The sequence below is a fragment of the Trachinotus anak genome, unplaced genomic scaffold (genome assembly GCF_046630095.1).
Source record: "Trachinotus anak isolate AG129_WGS33_773 ecotype Australia unplaced genomic scaffold, CSIRO_AGI_Tana_v1 ptg000020l, whole genome shotgun sequence".
NCBI lineage: Eukaryota > Metazoa > Chordata > Actinopteri > Carangiformes > Carangidae > Trachinotus > Trachinotus anak.
In genome coordinates this window covers 4,777,100-4,800,899 of record NW_027273871.1, presented here as the reverse complement: position 1 = coordinate 4,800,899, position 23,800 = coordinate 4,777,100, and the positions used below count along the sequence as shown (strand labels likewise).

At 38.4% G+C, this 23,800-nt stretch overlaps 1 protein-coding gene across 2 annotated transcripts in view; it reads right to left on the bottom strand.

Moving 5' to 3' along the window:
* doc2b (double C2-like domains, beta) overlaps positions 1 to 23,800 on the bottom strand; it is a 112,830-nt gene that overhangs the window by 35,721 nt on the left and 53,309 nt on the right. The window contains exons 3-4 of one of the 2 annotated variants that reach the window (XM_071506038.1): positions 11,144 to 11,167; positions 1,733 to 1,807 (exon numbers count right to left, since the gene is read on the bottom strand). In XM_071506038.1, the coding sequence (XP_071362139.1) occupies positions 1,733 to 1,807; positions 11,144 to 11,167 (99 nt within the window). The remainder of the gene's footprint in view (positions 1 to 1,732; positions 1,808 to 11,143; positions 11,168 to 23,800) is intronic. The other variant, XM_071506039.1, reaches the window with a different exon arrangement.

The following is a 23,800-nucleotide window of genomic DNA, read 5'->3' as shown; positions in this document are numbered from 1 at the left end:
GTGTTTGTAAGCCTCCACCAACCAGTCAAGCATCAGGAAATATGGTCCTAATTTCCCCTTCCTGAGTTACAGCATTTAATTAAATAAAGTATTTTTGGAGAACATTATGATGTCACCGAACATTATGAAGTCCCCGAATCATGAAATGCCCAATTGAATGTTGTACCAAATTTTAAGATATTCCCTCAAGGTTCCCCATGAGATATCACGTTCATGAGAATGGCGTACAGACAGACGGCTGGACGGACGTCCTGAAAACATAACGCCTATGCCCACGGCCATCACTGGCCTGCAGGCATTAAAAAAAAAAAAAAAAAGCCTCCTCTAAAGTATCATTCAGACTATTTCTCCGAGTAAAACACAATGTTTTCTTTGTATTAGGTCTCTTGGTGATAAATGGTCATTGCGGTGGTGTATTCTCCTTCATCGAGTACATTGGGGTTTCTCAGCTGCACCATTAAATTTAGCCTTGCTAGCAGTTCTGGAGACGCCTGTTCATCCATCCACCATCAGTCTGGTGTTTCAGCACTTTGCTCAAGTGAAATATCTTAACAACCAGGAAAGAAAGAGGATGAATCCTAACGAGATTGGTCTTGCCAGTTTAAAATCGTCCAGCACTGGAGTTCATGACAGAACACTTATGAATTCCTTGCATGTTTAGATGCTGATATGTTGAATGCTACAGGAACCTACATTAGCAGACTGACACCCAGATGCTGTTAACATATGTGATAATTACAAATGAGCTACATGGTTATTCATCACCTTTTTACACACCTAACAGTCATAACTATGCAAAATAAGAGTGGCAAGAGCACACACGAAACAATTACAAAGTTCAGATCAAAGAATAAATGAGATGAATCTGAAAAGGTATTAGAAGAAAGGGAGATATGAGTCAGGTAGATGGATAATGCCACAGCTTCAGCTTTCAGGAAGCTTCTTTTGTGGAATGTACTCATTAACAGGATCTATATTAGATTTGAAGACTTTAATGAAAGGTTCAAATTAACCTTGACGCCCACTGTCAGACGCAAGCAAATTAAAGAATTCACTGCCTCTTCAGTAACAACCTGTGAGTCCTTCCCTGTGTCGAAGTCTAAGATGCATTTCCAGCTTTGTTTCACATACTTCCTTCATGTGATCATTTGGCTGGAATGCAGCAACTGGAGTCTGATGTGTAGAGACCCATGAGAGCTTTAGTAGCTCTTATACAATGGAACATAAGTTATGTCTCTTAAAGTGCATCCACTTGTGACACTGAGCAGACAAAAGCCTGGCTCACAGCATGATGCTAAGAGGCAAGGTCTTCACCAGTGAAGCACATCATTGGTAAGTGGGTACATTAGGTCAGTCAGTTAATGTTGTTTACATTGATGAAGCCTTGCACTGACATATCCTCACTGTGGTGTTCCCCGAATCATGAAATGGATTATTAGGCTTCTCCTAATGTGGGTCTATTTACAGCCCTGAGAAACCCACAAGACAGGATCTGAGCAAAACATCCAGCATGTTTTCCTGAAAACTCCATCAACAGACTGAAACGACACCGAGACGCTTTTAAAACTTGGTCTCTATACTGTGTTCAAGTCTTTGGAGGCAGAGTGGACATTCTTGTTCATTTCTATTTTTTGTTCCAGTTGTTCCTGTTGTAACCTCTTCATATCTTGTATATGTTCCTGAGATTGTGACTTTATTGTATTCATTTATTATTCATTAACATAGTGCATACCTTGCTGGCACCAGGCAGTAGGTGCAACTTGACATAGGGGTCTGACAGCCCATTGTGGTCCATCGGCTTGAGCCCCTGGGGAAGAAACACAGGGAAACATTCATGAATCATCAAGACAAAAAAAGTTCCTTAACAGCTTTATTTTTGAGACTCTTATATTGTGTAGATTTTTGTGCACCAGTGTTCATTACACCCCCATAATATGGATTTACTCTTCATCAACAGGAACAATTATCCAAAGCAAATCTAATAAAAAATTACAATTTGGTCTGACACCTGTGCAGAAGGAAAGTTTATATTTGTTGACCCAAATATTTGGGTCAACAAATATATTAGAATTCATCATCTGGAGACCATGAACACCATTACACTTAAATAAAATCTAAAGAATTTCTATGACAAAATGTGGGGCAGATGGGACAGACTGAAAAACAGAGTCACCAACATTTAGTTTTAAGCCTATTAAGTTGATACATATGCTCACAGGAACCAAAGTGTTGGTTAAAGAGATTTCAACCTGATGGTCACACCGAACAAAAGGTCATGTGGGGCATCACAAACATGAGAAATCAGCCAAGAGTGTTAATACTGAATGTTGTGAAAGTCCGGGCATCATTTTCAAGATATTCTGCTCTGGACTGAGTGTAAAGATCTGATCAATAACCTGGTCGCCATCTTTGTAAACCATAACATACAGACACCATTAGTGTGGTCACTACCTATACAGAATTACAGTATATGTTGATGTTTTCACACAACCTGGGTTTTATTTTGTTCTGGACATTTAAATCGGAATATGAGTCATTAAGAGCAAGTGAAAGTGAAACGTTATTGTGAGATCTAGAAATTTAAAATATCTGGAGTATTTACAGCATGGAGTTGATCTGCCTTCTCTCCAGTTTTCCTCAGCACCATCCATCCTCCAACCATTTCAGTGTACTTGCTGTAAATCATTACAGAGACTCCCTTTCTCTCTGTGGTGAGACATTCAGTAAATCACCACCTCACCCTGAGAAACAATGGAACTGACTAAAAAAGACGAGGTTTTTACATTTCACTGAAGAGCAAATCAATGCGACTCATAGAAGGCACAGGGTGAAAAGGTCACTCATACAAACACACAAATAAAACAGCACCATGTGGGAGCCCACTGAAAGGACCTAAAGGAGTTCCACACTGAAATTCAGAGGGAATAAACAGAAGAACTGAAACAAACTGCAGATCAGTCATAATATCTTCCTACGAAATGCATCTGCACTGAAAGAACCTCTTTGCTTTTCTTTGACCTCATGTGCTGATGGGATTGTTCAAGATGAGGTAGGAGCTTAAATTGGACGTGAATTCTTGAATTTGTACGTTTTATAGACTCTGCTGGAACTAACTGACACTGACAAATGTCAGCTTTTGTGCAAGTATGAAAATCAGCCTTGCTTTTAAGTTTGTGAGAATGAGTCTGTGACATTCCACCAACAGAGAGAGAAAGCATTCTTTCATATTAGGTGGGAGAATTTCTCAAAGGATTAAAATCACAAAAATTTTAAGCACCAGAATTTTCACATAATACTTGTGATTTCTGTGTCAGTTCTTTTATAAATTACACATTTCAACAAGACCAACAAATGTCTCAGAACGAAAAGATATTTCTTGTGTAGTACATCCCTTTAAAACATGAAGCGACAAATTTAGCAGAAATGAAATCAGAATTACTGTTCTAGCCAGTGTTTAGTTTAGACCACAGTATAAGATAAGTTAGATACACCATCCCTATACAAATGATATGGGATGAGTGCTATGCAAAGTTAAATGAAAACTAGTGAATAAGCAATCACAATATATAGTGTCTAGAGTGGCTGCGTCAAAAGCAACATGCTGTTTGGTTCTCACTGCAGCCGTTTTACCTATGCACCTCCAAAATGCTGAGATGAAACATTGCAGCAGCAGAAGATAAGTTATTGGCTCCAAAACCTTATTATGGTTAGTTATAGGCACTCACAGCTCTTGGTTAAGTTTAGAGACAGACTTTGGTTTGAGTCCTGAAAAATTCACAGACTTGAGACACAGTGTGTTTATTTTCCCTAACCTTAATCAAAGTGCTTTTGTTGCCTAAAGCTCACCCCAGGATTGATGATGTTTTTTTAACTTCACCCATTCACAGATAGAAAGAGTCTGCAGGCTGCAGGGCATTTTCTTATCGGGCCCCTTCCCCTGGAATAACCTCCCTGTTGACATCAGACTGTCTGACTCTGTTGAGGCTTTCAAATCAAAACTTAAATCTCCTCTTTACGCCTTAACTTTCAGTTTCAATGAATCAGTTAAATCTAGTAAATACAGCAGAGTCCATGTTGTTCTGCCAATGAGATTACTGTAAACTTTCTGAAAACCACTGCATCACTATATCTCTGCTTGTTTACTCCCTCAAGCACATGAGCGTCCAGACTGTGTGCATTTCTGTCTTTCTTCTTCCAGTCCTCTCTTTTCATCTCTCTCTCCCTCCCTCCTGTTGTTTTATTCTTTCTCGTCTCTCTCCTCTCTGCTCCTGTTGCTCTCTGCAGGTATTTCTGTCTGAGGAGCTGCGGAGTCTGGATATGTGACTGCAAAATACTTACTGCCCCATGATCCTGCTCAACCCCTGCTGCTACAACTATTATTGTTATTACTATTATTATTGATATTATTATTATTACTAGTAATGGTATAAGTAGTAATAGAAGTAGTAGTATGACTTTAAATCTCTGTGTGAAACTTGCATTACGCTGTGTCTCTCTCCTCTTGCTCTCTCCGTTGCCCTCTGTCCGTCTCTCTCAACCCACCCGGCCAAGGCAGATGGCTGTCCACCCTGAGCCTCGTTCTGCTCGAGGTTTCTGCCTCTTACAAGCCAATTTTGTCCCTGCCGCTGTTGCCAAGCGCTTGCTCATTGTGGGGATTGTTTGTGGGTCTCTGTAAATAATAAAATATAGAGAACAGTCTAGAGCTGCTCCGTATGAAAAGGTAACTTCTGATGGGATATATGTTCAGCAGGTCCTACACCTGCTGAATATATATCCCATATATATATATATATATATATATATATATATATATATATATATATATATATATATATATATATATATATATATATATATATATATATATATATATATATATATATATATATATATATATATATATATATATATATATATGACCTGTTTATTTATGTTTAAGTTTATGGAACTTACAGTTTGGTTGGTTTTGGTTCAGGCACAAAAATGACTTGGTTAGGTTTAGGGAACATTTGGTTGTGGTTTGGGTTAAAATAAGTAAGGTTAAGGTTAGAGGACCTTTGTTGTCAAGGTTACAATAATAAACACACGGTTAATGTTATAGAACAGTTTGAGAGGGGAAAAGAGCAGCGGTTTAGCAGTCACCTGACTTCCTTCTTGGCTCCCTAAAGGCCAGTGAGGGTTTTGCTGAAAGTGATCCTTCCTCACACGACCAGTCGTGGTCACTTACCAGTAAAACATAACTATGGGTTGTAATAAGCTGCTTGCACAAACACAAACAGATCATTTTTAATAGGAGGCCAGTCTTCATTAATCAGTTATTGAGAGTCATTGCCAGCAAATGTTTACCTAAAGTTTTCACCAGATGACAGATGCACAGGAAGTTGGCTTTTGCGGCAGCACATACCCATTTTTAGAGTGCAAGCAAGAGAGGAGAAATTAAGTTTCCACGACAGATACTCCATATGCTGGATTTAACATTTCTACAATGGATGAGAAAGACTGCATAGAATTACCAAATTCTGACATATGTATTAATGAAAACAATAAACCAAAGAATTTCTTAGCAAAAGTCCCCATCTTTCTTTGATGATCATTAAATGTGCATTCAGATATTGCCAAAGGCTCTCATTTGTTTGCATCTTGAGAAAGGATGACTTCTCAGTCAGAGATAAGAGAAGTCGAGCTGTGTGTATTGAATTTTGTTTTGATGGCTTAAGTTGTGGGTTGCCAGAGGGCTGAACCAAGCTGTTGGGAATTTGTTATTTTGAAAGTTTCAAATGTTTCCATTCTGTCCATCTTTAGGATTTAATATTATTATATTTTGTTGCACACTAGAGACATAAATCAAAGGACTGAGACAAGGAAACAACAAGTACATAAGAGAGGATGTCTTCAACACAAGGTTGGATGCTTCTTTTACTGAATACACTGTAGGCCTACTGAAAAGTAAATGAGTTCATCCTGACTGTGAATTACTCTAATTGGTGTCAAAGTGACATACATTAAGAAATGTTTGTAGCCCTGCTGCCTCACTGAGGCACATAACGTTTAAGGCAGAAGGAGTCTGATGTCTACAGTGTGCTATGAAAATCAGGTGATACATCACAGTCAACTTTCACTTTGTAACCCCAATCTCTGTGCCAGCCGTGACCCTTTCATCTCAATCTTGTTTCTTATTTTCTCCTCAGCAGCCTGGGAGAACAAAACCCGTGAAATATTCAGCTGTATATATATGTTTGATCTGAAATAGAAACACTTTGAACTGATATTTTTTTTCTGCTTAATAGGAGCATAAACCAACTCAAAGCTTAACGTGCCTCTAAAACTGTTACTCCGCCTGCGACTCCTTGTTCACTGATTTTCATTTGCTTCTATGATGTGTACTTCTGGGTGTCAAAATGTTACATTTTTTTGCTGATATTTAGCCACACTTCCTGACTGTGTTTTCCACACCCAGTTATTGAGATGGCACCATGAGAGCTGATTGGAGAGGTTAATGTGCCTCTTAATCTGCCTCTATTGTTTCCTTCAGCGAACACCTGAGCTATCATTTAGGCAGAGGCACATTATGTGGAGCTGGACTGGGCCGAACATACAGCTGCATCATGCTGCTGATTGCGCGAGCAGCCTCTGAATACTCGGTTGATCATAATTACTGAGGGCTGGAGAAAAATGACCACTGCGAAAGGCAGATGGGTAACATGCACCAGTGTATCCACACACCTCCGATCTCACACACACTCATTCATAACAGCTCCCTTGAATAACAGCCAGTAAATGCTGTGAAATGAAGTTGAGGTCTCTTTGTTTGGGGAATCATGAGCTTCCTTGACATCTTTCAGAGGAAATGAGGGGTGTAGTGGGGCTTGGCATGTGTGGTCGTGATGGGTTGGAGGATTTGAACTGAGAACATAGTGAACATAAAAAGATTATGAACACTGAAGTCACATTCAAGTATACATGCAGCTACATTAACTTCAAATAAGATATTTCGCGGAAATTTGAATTAGATCTAAATAAAGCACTGTCCAAGATTTTCATGTGCCAGCTCATTATGATACCAAATACTTACATACATCTCATAACACATGAAGACTAGAAATGGAAATTCAAATAATTTCATTCAGTTTCTAAGTCTCTGTTTGTTTATAGTATAGTTCATTACATTTCTTAGTGACTGAATCATCGCTCATTTGTACATCAGTAAATGACTGTATTCTTGTTCATGACAGATTACGTATTGAAAAAATAAACACATTAATTTACAGAGTGCTCAACAGTAAAAGTGTTGTGTTACATTACTCATACTGTTACGCATGCTGTCATTACTCAGCCCAGTAACAGCAGAGGTGCTTTTAAACAACAACAAAAACATAAATCATACATCACATCTTCTGTATTTAGAAAATAAGACATGGTTTCACAAGAAGCCAAAAAGCCTTCAGTTTAGAGGTATATACTGAGCAGCAAGAGTACTACAGAAGTCCAGGTTCACCGATCCTCAAAATGCTGAGCAAAACTGATAATAACTGTGCATGAAACCCTCAGTAAAACTGCAAACAAGCTGGAAATTGTAACCGTAATATAATTACTGAATTTCAAATTGTAATGTTACTGAAAAAAGTACTCACAAAACAGTGACATGTTACTGGGTAACACAGCCAAACACCGGACATTAATGTTGTGCTTCCCGTCTGAGGTTCAGTCTGTTGCTTCTGTATTTCAAACTGTTTCCTTCAGTTCAGTAAAAAAACCAGACCTACAGTATATGAGTAATGTTTAAGGATACACTAAGTCTGGTTGTTACAACTTGGGTCTTATTTTCATAGTTTTGCCCATCACTTCTGTTGATAATAAAATACACTGTATTTACCAGGTTGATCGCTGAGGACTGGGAACTGGGAAACTGCTACATCTAAAAATCTAAAAAGAAGCTAAAAAGAAGTCAAAAGGGTCAAGAAACACAAGCAGTCAGACAATCAGGCAGGTAGCAGACAAACCTTAACGCTACTTAATTGGAGGAGAAAACTAAGTTGGGCAGTAAAAAATAATTTAAATGAATTAATTATTATTCAAAAAGTATCACTCAAGCTTTCCATTGTAAACACCAATTACAGATGAACTGGTTATACTTGCAGTAGTTTGTTAGGTTTTTTTGCGTGGGGGGGGGGGTGTTTGTGTGTGCGTGTGTAGTGAAGGATTATCAACATGTTATATGCTCACTTTCAGTTTTATCTATAATGATATAACAATGTGTTTTCACATGAGAGGTGCAGTGATGCTGATGATTCAATACACTACATTTAACTTGAGGATTCAGTGTTATTGATTAAATTGTTAATGGGTCAATGTCACTGGTTTGTGTCCAGGCAGGAATATTTCCTGTTATCTCTCTAGTGTTGGCTCTCTAATAACAGTATAGAATAAAATAAAAAGGTTTTGATCCTTCATGCACTACACACCTCTAAAACATATACAACATAGACTTTATATTTTTTTGTTGAAGACTCAGTTGCTGATACAAACAAACCCTCAACAAACTCCAGATGACTCCAGCTCACTGTTGAGGTTTTCAATCTGAACTGTGAATGCTTGAGTTCAATAGTGCATCTTTAACAGTGAGGAAGCTGTGCACTGAAGAAAACACTACAATGTTAGTAATATGTTTTTAATGATGTTATTATTTATACAGTTTTTGTTTTGTAGTCTATTTTCTGTTTGTTTTTTGTTCTTCTGGTGGAATAATTTGCAATCCTTACATAAATCAATAAGGAGTCATTTTATGAAGCCTCAGAACATACAGTTTATTTTGAGCAAATACTGCTCATGTTTATTCTCTAAGCCCTTTATCACCACACGCATGCTTATTTTCCACAGCGCTATCAGCCTCTTCATCGGCCCGGGCATACGTCTTCATTACCATATCTGACTGGTCTGGTAACCTGGAGGTGGAGGAAGCATCAATCACCTGGAGCAGCAGATAACAGGATGGATGAGACAGGGCATTGATCTCATCCAGCGGGAGCTGACCTGCGGTCATGTTGAAGAAGGGGTTAATGCTTCAGGGGCCACCTGGGATCAGTGGAGGTGCTCAGGTCAAGGCTACTTGAGGCGATCCTGGAGTGATGCAAGCAGGCGACATGGAGGGCCGGCAGATGGGTCCCATTCATCACCAATAAATGTCAACGCTGATGATCGAGATGCTTACAGAGGAGACAGGTGGAGGTGGGGGTTGTGTCACAGGGCCACGTAGGGACACATCAGTTTCAATGCCAGTCATGTCACTGATAACGTCTCATTGATTTGGAAGAAAACAGCAAAGAGTGTAATATTTAAAAGCTATTGCGAGGCAACATTCTTGTCACTGCACTGATGCTCCGTGCTTTTTTTTTTTATTTCTCAAGGATAAATTTAAGCTGAGACATTTCCGGTTGCTATGACGACAAATTTCCAACAATCAAATGCTAAATGTTTTGGTGGCAGTCGGTCTGAATCAACAAGCAGGGTTCTTTTTTTAGAGCTGCCATTTTGTGCAAATGTTGGAAAATCATACAGGAATTCATGTATTACAGCAAAGTCGCCACTCAGCTCAATACGCCAGAATACAGTACAACTATAGTATATTTTCATTTAATACTATTTGTAACATTTACGGCAGTAAGTTCTATTTTGCCAAGTGTCAACATCACTCTCTGCGTCCCATTCTATGCTATTCTACAATGTCAATTTAACTAGGTTGAGATTATGTATGTGTGGTCACATTGGAGAAATGTACTCAGAGATGTCAGTATTGTGTTTTTTTTTTTTTGTTTTTTTTTTAAGTTGAAGGGAGCTTAACAGTGTCCATTCTGTAACACAGTGAAGGACATATGTATCAATCAACACCACAATTTTACATTTCATGTTGGACTTTTTAAGTTTCCCTCTGAAGACACAGGCAATTAGGAAAGAGGTGTTTTTTACACTTGGTAGTCCAGAGAGTTCAGCGCACTCCAACTCCAACAAAAACACGAGCAAATGAAGCCAAGATTTTCATCAGTTTGACTTCACATATGCGGCATCAAGAAAAAGAAAAGCTAGCGCTCTGTGTTTAGCTTCAGTGATATAAATAAGCTAATTTTCCAAAATCATTGACGAGTGGTCGACCTTCACCTCTGCTGTGTGTCTGTTCTGTGTTTCCAAGCATTTTATTCTGAATGATCTGATTAGAAAGTCTTTGCTCTGAGGAGCATTCGGTCTGCAACAGAAGTCAACACCAATACACATCATAAAATAAAATAACACAATAAATAAAGACATAAATCTGTTTAACATACAGTAGATTTCACCATAATACGTTACATTCAGATGTGATCAGTATATGTTAATTGCAGTGACAACTAGGCCAACAACTTGTTCAAAACCCCAACAGCTGATGGGACAAATGACCTCAAATAGCTGTTTGATGAGACCCTCCTCGGGAAAGTAAATATGACCGATCTGTTGTCCGCGGAGTGAAGATGTTTTTTCATTTGTTGGTTTTCTTAAGTTGCAGTGAGTTCATGTCTTAGCCACAACGCTTATAGTATGTGAAAAACCAACTACTTAATCAGACAAGTGTAGACTATTGTTGAAAAGTAGGAATTCACCAATGTAAGAACAACATTAGTTACAGAACCCAATTATAATATAAATATCTGAACAACACTGATTCATGATGTATGACAGCATTTTGTATCTAAAGACGGAGTTTACCTTTAATTAATCAGTAAATTGGTTGACCTCTCAGTCCAGTGTAGTCAATCACCACATTGCTTTGGATGCTCCTGTCACTATCTGTTATCACAGTGTTTGCTTTTAATTAGCTGACCTGTCTCGGTGAGTCATTATTTACAATATGCAAGACTGTACGGGCAGAAAAGAATGGGACCAATGGAGGAACAGAGGCGAAGCATTAAACATTCATTCACAAGGAAAATTACTTTTTTTTGTTGCAGAGTAACTGAATCACATCACAGTGGTAATGAGGGGGAGCTCAGAGGGGGTTAGCTAGGGGCTGGTGATGGTTTCGATCAGGGTTCACTGGGTGTGGACATGGGTTGGAAAAGACTAAGTATTGATCAGTGGGGAGTGGTTGGGATTTGAGCTTATCTCAGCAGCTTACCTTCTTGTATCTGGGGACAGGAAGCTGTTTTTCCAGCAAACATAAAGCACCAACACACAGAGACGGTGAGAGCATGCAAAAGAGTGAGGTGGAAGAGAAAAAGAAAAAGAACATTGACCATGTCAAATTGTTGAAGCAGCTGAATTAACATGCAAATAAATCAGAACATGCAAGCAGAGATGAGTCTTTAGGTTGACACAGTGGAGCACTGCTGAAATGTTGTTTTTTTAAATGTTTAAGGGGAAAAATTAATTAATGCCGTACTGAATGTGGAGGGTCCGTTGATAGTAATTTTCAAGTGAGCTACACATAATTGTCACTTGCTTCATTACCATTTGGCATTAAATTAATTGCAGTCGGAGACAAATGTTGGTGACAGTCTGTGACAATAAATTAAAAAAAAAAAACAGTTTTAAAATCAACGTGCTGACTTAAAGGCAGACCCAGACTTCAGCAGGTGTTTCTGCCCACAGAAGTTCACACACTTCCCAGATGAAGGCAGAGAATTTAAGTAGGAGTTTCAACATGTGCAACTTGTAAACACCTCCAGATGGTGAGAGGTACACGACAACGACACTGAAAGATAAATAACTTATGTGAAATGATAAAATAGATGGCATCGACTTAAAAGAAGTAGATGGACATTTTTGGAGATACACATATTTGCTTTCTTCTTAGAAAGTGCCAAAGTGTTTAACAGAAATGTAAAAACAGCAAATAGTGGTTTTACAGGGAGTCACTGCACATGCTGTAAATATGACTTGGCAAACTCCAGCTGCAGTGAATGTGTGTAGGAACTCTAAGTCTTATTGTCACAGTGGGGTTGCCAGGTTTGGTGCCACTGTGCCTTTACAGAGACCTGTGTTCACCAACCATCTGGCAACCTGAGCTATAACCAGAGAATCTGGGCGGATGGATAAACAGTTGTTGGTTAAAAAAGCAGTTACAGTATGTTTTCCCCTTAAAAGCCAAACTGCTGTTTTCACATCTCCGTTTGTGTGAGATAAGATATAACATGTTAATAAGTGAGTTTTAAAAGATTCGCAGGTGTTTTTAAACAAGACCCAGGTAAACTGTCGCACCTTGTTTTTAGTCTTAATGCTAAACTAACTGCCTCCTTACTCCAGGTCGGCTTATCTGTGTTGAACTATTCCTTTAAGCTGATGATGCACAAACTTAACAATACACTATCTAAACAAAATACACAGTGTAAACCAAGGCATAGTGGACAAACCACACTTGTAATTTAGATATGAATCAGAATTGATTTTACTGCAGACATGACGTAGCAGCTACTCTCTTGTGAGAAAGTCTGCCGGACGTTTCATCAATATTTACAGCCAAAATGTGACAAGTTGAGTGAAAGAAAAATGTTTTTTTTCTACTCACTGTAATGCCAGGATTACAGATGATACAGAGTTGTTTTATAAAGCCTTTTCAAGTAAAACCAGTGACATGAGAACAGATACAAACAAGGATAGTGAATACAAAAGCAAAAACATCCCTACAAAGCAGAGCCAGTGCGTGTGTGTGTTTGTGTTTGTGTGTGCTCCCACACACGAGTGTGGGCGGACTGGGCTATGAAAAGGGCAGTCTGCAGAAGAAGGTAGAGAATGAAAGACTGCAGTGGAGTGTTAAAGTAGTAGTGTAGGTGGGGCTGAATAAACAGGTCTTGGATCTGCAATTGAATAGTGAGACAGAGTCTGATTCACTGATAAGGGCAGGAAACTTGTTTTTCTGTGGAGGGTGGTGCTGCTTCAGAGAAAGACTCCCCATGCAGCTGTTTACTTTAATATGTGTGGGATGACCACGAGGATACTACAAGGTAGAAGTAGACCAGCAAATGTATCAAAAATATGAGGCCAAGAAAAGCCTTGTAAAGCTCTAGTATGTATAAACAATGCACTGCCACCTTTGACTGAGCATCAGAATTTGCACGTCTGATAAACACAGTAAACTAGTGCGTGCTGGAGAGGAAAACATATGGATGGTAACAATGTTGTTGTTTTGTTGTTGTTTTTATCATCTCCATTGAGTATAAATACCTGTACGTTCACATGTCCTTATAATTACAGACCAGACAACCAGAAAATCTCCAGAACAAACAGGCTTCCCTGATCATGTCTTTAGCCAAGCTGGCGACATTGCTGTAGTTACTGCAGTGTTGGGCAGTCATTTACTCCACCCACAGACTGTAAATAAAGATGGACGTAGCCTCCGTTGAAGCTCAAAGCGGGCTGCCCTGCCGTTGCCATCTCGGCAACGCCTGACTCCGCCTAACTCCTATACTATACACTCACCCACCTGTCACTCAAACTGGCCACACCCTCAATCATGCATAAGTTTAAGCCTTCATAAAATTTTAATTGGTTAAAAAAAACAAAACATGCTCTGTTCAGTTGTCATGAAAGGGGAAATTAGCTATAAAGACCAAAACTGTTTTTTGTACCAGGATGTAAACATGTTGATTTCTGCTGTTAAGTTGGGGATTTTAACATGACTGGCTTTTAGAGCCAAGTGGCCACTCGAAGAACTGTAGTTGTTAGCATAACGTGTTGGCTTCACTTTTCAGCCCCAGACACTGGAGACTCAAGACTGAAATATGTGTATAACTAAGAGAAGGATTGCCCCTTGGGATTTTAGGCTGTTTTAGTGATATGTCCTTTTATTCTATGCATATTTTCTGTTTGTTTTCCTTTTAATACCCTACTTTTATTTGTGGTTATTTATTCTATTTCTACTTTCTACCTTTTATTTCTGTTTTATTCACTCACAATACATCTCCTCTGTTGTAGTATTTTAGTAATTTATCCTTCTATCTTTATCTTTGTTTTCCAGTCTTCTGTGTTTCTTCTAGGCTAATTTATGAGATTCACCATGGCATTTCCTCAGTTCCTGATATTATTTGTATCATTTTTATTGTTTTTATTTATAACTTTGTAATTTACTGCTCGTTGTGTGGATGGGGTAGAGGGGTGGGAGTGTTTAAATGGATTTTGTACTTGTAAAACTAAATACATTCTCATCAGCCTCAGCTATACTTAGCATGTTTACATACTATATGAAGACAGCAGTCATAATACCTGCTTAATATCAATGTGTTAGCAACAATATTGTGATGCTAGCATAGCAGAGCTTCTAGCATGGCTATCAAAAGTATGAGGAAACCATTTTTAATGAACATATCTGCGAAGTCATGAAATATTCAGACTGAATTTAAATGCAAAACAGTCAGTTAGGCTTGTCCTAAGACACAAAGGGTAAGATTAGGAAAAGATAGTGGTCTTGGTTGAATCTTAAAAGGCCAACACGTTCTGGTCTTAAAAAATGTCTTTCAAAGTCTTTATAACCAACAGATGCATTTGCAGTGAAGAGAATATGTTGTACTGTTCAGAACACAGACTGTAAAGCTTTGAAAAACTTGGAAAGCAATGCAGAGCTGACGCCAACTTTGAAGGAAGCAAATGGCCTTTTTTGGCCACAGCAACTTTTCTGAGAATCCACAAAACTCAGGAAATAAGGAAACCTATATGGGGCACACTCCACAGTTGTCCAGTCAAAGACAAGCTCTGCAGTTGCTTTAGTATGTGGGCAAAATTCATTCAGACTTCAGACCAGCACTGCTGCTTGCTGGCATCTATATTAAGACTAGTATTAGAAATGTCTGCAGCAGATTTTATAGCAATCCGACCAGCAGTTATTGAGATATCTTACTGTGCACAAAACTGTTTTACAGATGAACAGACAGGCTGACAGACTTTTCTCTGACCATGCTGCTACAGGGGTTTAAAGGAACAAAGATCCATCTTTACATTTTTCACATGAGATTCATGTTTTTTCCATGTGCATCAGTCTGCAGAGCCAAAACAGATCATTCTAGACAACAGACAAGCAGTAATGACAAGTAAGAATCTATGAGATCTGAAGAAAGGGACATGTAAAACAGACCTCACATCAGCTGTGACCTGTCACTAGCTAAGATAATAAATTGGGAAAGTCAGGCTTGAGTGAAATCACTTAGGAGCAGTGATGTGGACCCCAACAAAGTGTTGTAAGCCTTCCAGGCTGTTGTGTCTGAGGTCCAGGAGATTGAAGGCTGAGACACAGCGCCTGTCACGAGCTAATGGGTTGTTTCTGAGTTTCAATGAAGCTGGAGAGGATTGTTGAAATTCAGGCTAAGTGAGCTACAACATTTGGCAGTTTTTTGTTGTTTTTTTTTGTTTTTTTTTTTAGAAAGAGGTGTAAGATTGTGATTTGGCCTGTAAGCTTTCAGTTTTTAGGAAGCTGACTAACCGGAACAATGGCAGAGGAGTGAGGACAGCATCTTCCCATGCAAACGGGGGCCTCCTGCGGGGAGTAGTTCTTTGGACAATTTTACGTTTGTGTGGTGATGTGGTGAGGCAGAACAAGCTGTAAAGATGCCTTCAGTAGAACCAAAGCAGAAGGACGGAGACTGTCTGTTTTTAGGTGCACGTAATGCTATTACATGAGGGAACGGAGAATTCTTTATTCAGCCGAGGTAAGAGAAGAAAAGGAAAGTGGCAGCGTGTCACTTAGTGTGGTCTGAAATGGTACAAAACAGGAGTGCAGGGTATTTTATGTTTGCATCAGGCAAAGCAAAAAAGGTGAAAAGCTGATGTTTGTTTGTGTTGCAGCAGGCGAGGACATCATTCAAACAGAATTAATGAACTAGTGCCTTCATAACAGACCTTTTGTGCATTCATTTCCAAAGTGTCTGTGTGGACTCTAAGTAAGATGTCTTTCATGTTTCTTGTGCTGTTAATGTTACTGAAATAACTTGTAGTGGTTTATTAATACATTTCTGATGAATTCAGCCTTCCTCTATGATGCATATATAAAATACAATGCGTAGTGCTCCTTACTTTTGTGAGCTTTCAACACTTTTCTAGAAGACTGATTAAATTGTAAACAAATTAAATGAGTTTCAAGCATAAATCCTTATTAAATAAATCCAAATTCAAAAGGTTCTGCTGTCCTGTAAACTGCTGTGTGTGCAAGAAGTGTAAACAGCATTAGATCAAAAAAGCATCTAAATGTAAAAGCACAGAAACTAATGTGACAATAACAAACACCTTATCTTACTTTGCAGAATTATAACTTGACTGAACAAGTTTGCAAAGACAAACTTATTACTTGGAAAGGAGGACTATAAATTTTAAGGAAGTCTGGGAATGGTGATAAAAGACTTATAAAGAGAATAACAGCAAAGATGATAGACGATCCATTGTTATATTACACCGCTGAAAAGAAGGGAGAGCTGTACCAGCTCAGTGGGGAGTTGTTTAAAGTTGTATTCTTGTATCACTGAGTCAGGCAAGATAAGGCATGTATACAATAAAGGAAAAAAAATGTATTTCGTAGGCTCTCTCATAAGGGTTAGGGTAACATTTTTCTCCAAGCCTCTTGTTGCCTGATTTAGCAGTGGCATTCAGTGCTTCATACATTTCTACTGCAGACTCACAGCATGACTTGACTGAGCTGACCCACGGGAATATGGTGACTGTCCTCCCAACACAAACGAGATCATCAGTCATTTCGGCAAACGGCCAAAAAACGGCATACGGTTACTTTCAAGTGATACAGCCCCCGAGTGGCAAATAGTAATTATGACTCCTGCCTTCCAGGAACAAAAGAGGAAGTTGTGTGATATTATACAGTCACAATGTCCACAGAGGGAGGAGGTCTGGGTGGATGGATGCACAGGAAACCACTGTTCGTTTTCCATTTCCTACCGACAGTCAACCTTGGTTTCTTTTAACCTAGACAGCACCTGTCCCCTGTTCAATCCTGTCTCCTAGAAATTACCTTTTAATAAGTAATTTGCGATGAAGCAAATATGTTTTGTAAGCAATATAATTGAAACATGATTATGTTTTCTATTAATGTAATGAGGATATGTTGTTAATTCATGTATTTGGCAAGTCACTTATCCTCCGGACGAGGATAATCAGAAAAGAGGTTTATTTTTCAAAGGGCAATGTCGTCCCGTTGATACGGTGTCATATCAGAAAAACACAATGTGCTGTTGTAGAGGACATAGACCAACAACATATTTCTTTGTTTAATTGAAAAGACTTGTTGTTGAGATTGTGTCTCTGCTTCAGAGCAAGGTAAAGCTCAACAGACTCAACTGAACTGTTAAAGTCACACTAGACCACCATGTTTGAGAGAGAGAAGGTGCCATTTATATATATATATATATATATATATATATTAAAAAAAAAAACATGTTAAGCTTTTACTACTTTCACTGCACCACAATGAAATCACTGTGATTGGATAGAATACATAAATGGTCCATATCAAGAACCTTCCACTTGTACACCATTAGGAAGCTCTCATCGTGAATCGTCCTGACTAGGTGTTGACTCAAGCCTGATGTTTACAGACCAATGTTAGGCTACTTTTTTGTCACTTCTGAGTCAAAAGATCACTTTAAAATCTTACCAGGAAGATTTAGAAGAAGAGATGCAGCCATGACAGAACCGACTGGTGGAACAGGCACTTGGTGCAGTTTAGGCAAACCTTTAACCACCACAGCTTGCACTGTGTTCTGATCACCTGTCCTGATCATAGTTGATTTAAATGCGACATGTGTCCCAACCTACCTCTGCTCATATTTAACAATTCTAAACAATAACCAACTCCCATGTGGCTGTTAGTCATACTGAGAAGCACACAGAGCCTGGAGAGGATCTGCGCCTTGAGCTATATTGGCATATGCATGATAATGAGGCACCATTGTCATCACAGAATTTGGATAATCGCAATTAATTATTGTCTTCAAAGCTCTGCCCCATGCCATTTTCATTCTCTCTTTCTAGAATGGCTGAGCTGTAAAGTGAGACTTTAACTGGAAATTTAATATGTCAAATACACAAGGAAGAAACAATGAAAATACCTTTCAACTTGTAGTTTTAAAACTAGTGAAATTAATTAATTAGTATCAACATAATATAATACCAAGAACAACTCTAATAATGACCTGGCTGTGAGTCATTCTGTATTTCATTAAAATCTCACAATGGAAAACTACAGGTACCAAGGGAAAGTAAAACACTGCAAAGGCTGAGATGTACTATAGATCAAACTCTATTGTGTTTGATTCATCATGATCCCACACATCCTTACTACTGCAGCCAACGGACATGAAGGGCAAGCAGAGGAAGTGCTGTTAGCTCTGAGCTGCAGTATTTCTGTCTCTCTGTACATCTACATGCATGTACGCCCTTTTAAATCAATTAAAGCCTATTTCAAGAGACTGAAATTGACTTATTTCTGTCATGTGAGCCATTACAATGGATGTGATCTGATTCACTTAGTGCGGTGAGTGAGTGAGTGGGTCGTCTGTGAAGACGGAACAACTATAGATGGAGTGATGTTAGCAAAACTAAAAGGGTGCATTAAGACTCAATACCTCTCTTTACAAAAATTAATGTCTGATCCTGAAATGTTTGGCTGAGGCCCACCATCAGTTTCACATCATTATCCACACCGAACAGCTTATCAAATGGGCATTGCAGCGATGACTTAACAATGATCTTGAAAAGTCCCCTTTCTTTTCTTATTGCTACTTTTATCAGCATTGATATGAGCTACTAAATTAGAACCAAGCAGTGTTGGACAGCAGAGCGAATTGAATGCTATACAATTTGAAATTCTGCAACATTATTATACACTAAACCAAGAAATGCTGCATTACTTCAACATTTTGGGGATTTTTGAGTAATCAGCTTTTTGACTGTCTTGAATTTGTTTCTGTTTTCAGAGAGTGTTTCAGAGAAACACTTTTCCAGGATGTGTTATTTTGGGAGGAATAGAGAGCCTGGTGTTTTCCAGTAATTCTTGCCAGTATCTACTCTCTTTTCCTGGGGAAAATACCAGCAGGAACCCAAGATTTTTCACACATGTGGTGCTGCAACAATCAGATAAGATAAGATGTACCTTTATTGATCTCCTGTAGAGGAAATTCACAACGGTATGCACTGAAACCAAGATGCCCTCTTCAACAGTTGCACACAACTTATGTAGCTATATACAAGTCTCATAGCAGCACTTCAAGTTTTCACTAATATAACCACTCAAACCAAAATTGTTTCCTAGAAATTATGCCTATATACAACTAATTTGCTACAGTTTTCAGGGAAGGGTAATTGCGTTTTCTATATATAATGATGATATGTTGTTAATTTATGTATTGGACTAGTTGAACTTGTATGTTACTGAATATTATCAGTAAAATGTTCACAGGAGATGTTTTTAAAAAGATGTTTTTTTTCATTGCAAAAATTTCTACTCTTGCTGTACAATGTCCTCTTGTAGTGACTGCAGCCAAAGTGAGGTGAGGTAACACTGACATGAACCATATTACATTATATTATATATTATATTATTGTAAGAATAGATTTCCAAAAAAATCAAATTTTTAAATCAAAGCTAAACCTTCAACTTGAACACCTAGTTTCTACAACATTTTCTTATTTATACGTTGTTTCTTGTTAAACCTGGATTATGGAATAACCTGGTTTTAGAGTTGGAAGCTGAGTGAAACCGGTGACTTCACTGTGAGGATGGAAAATCTGAAGAGTAACAGTTCTTGGTCAATAAATATGTCCAAACTATGGGCTGGCTGGTTTTCATTTCATCGTGTCTTAAGAACTTCCATCTTTTAGACAGCAGCCAAAAGACTAAAGGTCTCTGCTGCACAAAACAATCATGTTTTCATCATGATGTTTTTACCCTAATACGCGTAAACGGCCATTAACTGATTAGTATTTTCTTAAGACTTAGTTTTACATGTGACTGACAGATGCCAAGATAGTCATCATTGTTTGTAGCTGTAACATTTGTGCCTACACCCCAAACTTAATTGACACATTACTTGATGTCACTATCTTTGGTAGCACATTTTCTCCTCCAGAGTTGTTTTGTGGGATGGATGTCATTGTGGGAATAAAACAAAGCTAATTTTGACATGTTAAAAACCCCTGTAAGATAACACAAGACACAGGGTTTTACCTCATAAAAAATTTCCTGCGGGATACGAAACATCGGTGCCAAAGGATCAGTGTTTGAAACTGTCCAGTGGGATAAAGAAGAAAAATAGGTTTTCAACAACAGTTATTTTGTCCTTGTAAGAATAGCCTTCATTAAAAAACTAAAAAGGTCATTCTCAAATAGTTGTGGCTTTCTCCCTGTTGACATGTCAAGACAAAGGATATAATCTAATTAAGAGAGTCTATGGGCTATTTGTCCTACTACTGTACCTCCATCCTTGTTGCATGGTTTGGAGCCCTTCATGTCAACTAACGAATTAATTTCAGAGTAGATTACCAAGTACAGCTGGACAAAGACAATGTATGTGTATACTTTATAAGAAAACTGTCCCACTGCACTCTCAGAAATACAATATGTGCGGGGGTTCACAGTCTCCATAAGAATGTTAATAAAATACTGAGGACTGTACAAGCTGAAAACCTGTTTCACTGAGCAGTGAGTGATTTAATTAGTGGAGCGAGGAACACAGGTAAAGCAATGCCTCAGTGTTGTGCTCTTGTTATTTTTGTGTGCAGTAATGAGCATAGGAGAGGAATAGCAAATTACTTGTTCCTTCTTTTTGAATCCTACCAAACAACAAAAAAAAAAGGAAAAAAAAGTGACTGAAAATTATATACCATTTGTTTTGTTATAATACAGCAGAGAAGGGAAGAAGAAGAAGTGAAAATGGAGCGGTCATGATTGGCAGCTTAAGTGAAAGCATTCTGTCTGTATTGTGCTGGGTGGGTGAATCAAGGGGCAGTTAAGGGCCTGAGACAAAATGTAAAGGATGTGGGAAGGTTCCTCTCTGCTGAATCAAGCTGCAGAACTAGACCCATTTGTGCTTTTAGCATGACATGGTCAAAATGGGTCTAATCCAGTAACCATGAAAAACACAGTCCTTCAACAGTCCTCATCTTATGAATTCTAAATTGGAACAAAACAGATCATACAAAGCCAAAAGCTAAGAGGTCGAAAATTAGTTTTCATGAGCAGTTTTAAAAGGAACATGTCCCTGCTAATATTAGAGGACTAAATTACCCCTCTCTGTGTTTTCAGCTAATTCCAATTCAACATTTTAGCTACAGCAATGCTGGAGTCCAGGAAACCAAACAGGACGTTGGAAATCTAAAAGCCATTCAACCTTTGAAATCCTGAAAATAGTCCAGAGGCCACTTCAAATTACATTTAGTAAGTTACATTAGTTTTAGTCTTTTGCCAAAAATGTGCATAAGTTTTAGTCAAATTTTAGTCATTTGATTTTTGTTAGTTTTAATGTGATTTTCGTCAGTGACATGTTAAATTTTGTCTTCTGAGCATTTTGAAGGTATAGCTGTCACCATCTTTATATACAGTTGTCATGGTTACAAATATCTCTGGCAAGGTGTCACCCTGCTCTGCAGTAGTGCACAGACTGACTCACAGGTAACATCAGATAACTTTACTGACAAACACAGAACTTGCCACAGACCAAGCGGCTAAATCATCTTCTGAACAAGAGACATTTTGGTCAGTGGAGGAAACTGTTTTATTATTCAGAACACGTAGTGTGAGCTCCCACAGATGCTCGTAGGTTGCTGAATAAGATGTTGCATTAAAAGCTTTTAATTTGCCTGTCTTTCACATTATCGTTAAGTTTTTATTTGTTGACAAAAATCGTAATACATTTTTGAATATCTCTCGGTTCCAAAGGTTTCTTTGTATTTAGTTCTAGTCTCATTTGTGTCATGAAAAGTAGGTAATTAATGACATTTTTCATTAACAAAATGTATTAAAAGATCAAAGGATCTAAAGGGGACCCTTGAGGTAACCCACAACTGATATTAGCTGTAAGGAGGATGAGATATTATCCATGTTTACTTAAATGTTCTGACTGTAAGGTATGGAGGAGCAGGGCTATGACAGTAATACCAACTGCAGGTGGAACAGGTAGGTAATCAGAACGTTTTAGTCTACTTGTGAATTTCCCCACTGTGGGACTAATAAAGGCGATCTTAACTTATCTTATCTTACTGTGACAGGTGAGTAAGGAGTAAAATAGTTACAAACACCATGAGTCATGAGGGTATGTATAACCCTCAAAGGGGCTGATTTAGTGCTGTTCAATTCAAACTGCAATCTGCAGAAAATGTCACTTTACCTAAGAATTACATTAACATTGGACAGTTTACATCTAATTTATACCCACTGCCAAGATTCACTGTTAATGCAATAATCTGCCATGTGTGTAGCTGCTGAAGGCACAGAAGAAGTGTATGAAGTCTGGATGATGGATGAACGAGTAGTGTGCCCAACTTTCAGGCCAAGTCCAGTTCCATCCTGTTTTACACCAAAAAATAATGTTCTGGCTCTGCTCTGAACTTTCCCTGACCACAGCCACGTTTTACTCACGCTGGCTTTTGCAGAATTGTCCAATATCAATGTTCTACCTGGTGATAGGGTTGAAAATCTCATATTGCTGTGAATTACATTTGGAGGCAGCTCAGAGAAGAAAAAAAATGTTTTCAAAGGGGTACAAGTGGGTGTTTTGAGTGTCAGGTCAAGGGTGACTGTACCACTGCTTGCTACAAACAGGGTTTCAAAAACCTGGGTTGAGACAGCCGCTGACAAGTCCACAGCCTGTTTAAAGAATCCAAAGGAGCATTGAAGAGAAAAAGTGGTTCACAATTGGTTTGCAGTAGAGGGCAATAGCTCATTAGCCATTCAGCGAAATGGAGAGAAATCTGAAAGAGCGAAGGGTGAGCGCTCTGATATTCTCACATTTAGGAACAAAAGAAAAATTAATTTCTTCTCAACAGTTTCAGTTATATTAGAGGGGTTAAAGACTAAGTGGATGAAAAAATGTTGGGCTTAGGACAGTCATGTAAGATATTGTAACAAAATAATTCACTATTGCCATTTTAAGTGTTCTCTGATAAATACTGAACCATTCTTTAATTATGCCAAACATGAAAGTTTGCTGTCTGATGTATCATTTAGCCCAGGATGAATTTTAGGTTTGGGGTTTCCCATTTTCAGAGGGTGAATGTGATTAAGAGTATTTGAGCAAGTGGAGTTGTATGTAGAGATAAGCCTCTTTGCATCCCTCACATTTGACTTTTTCAGCTCAGTTGTCCTGTTGCACCCTCCTTTAGCCTCCTTTGTTTGTTTTAGTGACCTTTTGACAGTTTCTGCTATGAAAGACATTGATTTTTTCAGACCAAATGCCAACAGAGCTTTGATAATATCAGCATTATACATTGAGCTACTGTTGCATAAACATAAAACCCTGTCCCCTGCCACTGTAACCTCACCACTAGGCATCAACACCAGTACTGTAGTGTTAACCCTCTCCCATTCCTCCTGACCCAGGATCCATAAGATCTCATTAGAGAAATGCTTAATCGAAGAACGCTCCATTGCAGTTACTACTGGAGCAACTGCAGCTCTTGCAGTAACAGCAACAAAAAAAAAATCTATGGTCAGAAAGAATCATAGGGGATTTCGTAAACAAATTAAATCATGGAAATGTGTATATATGGTATTTGAGAGAGAAAATCATTTTTTCTGCTTGGCTAGGCAGCAGCTAAAGTCCAGGAGCAGAGCAGTATGGGAAATAAC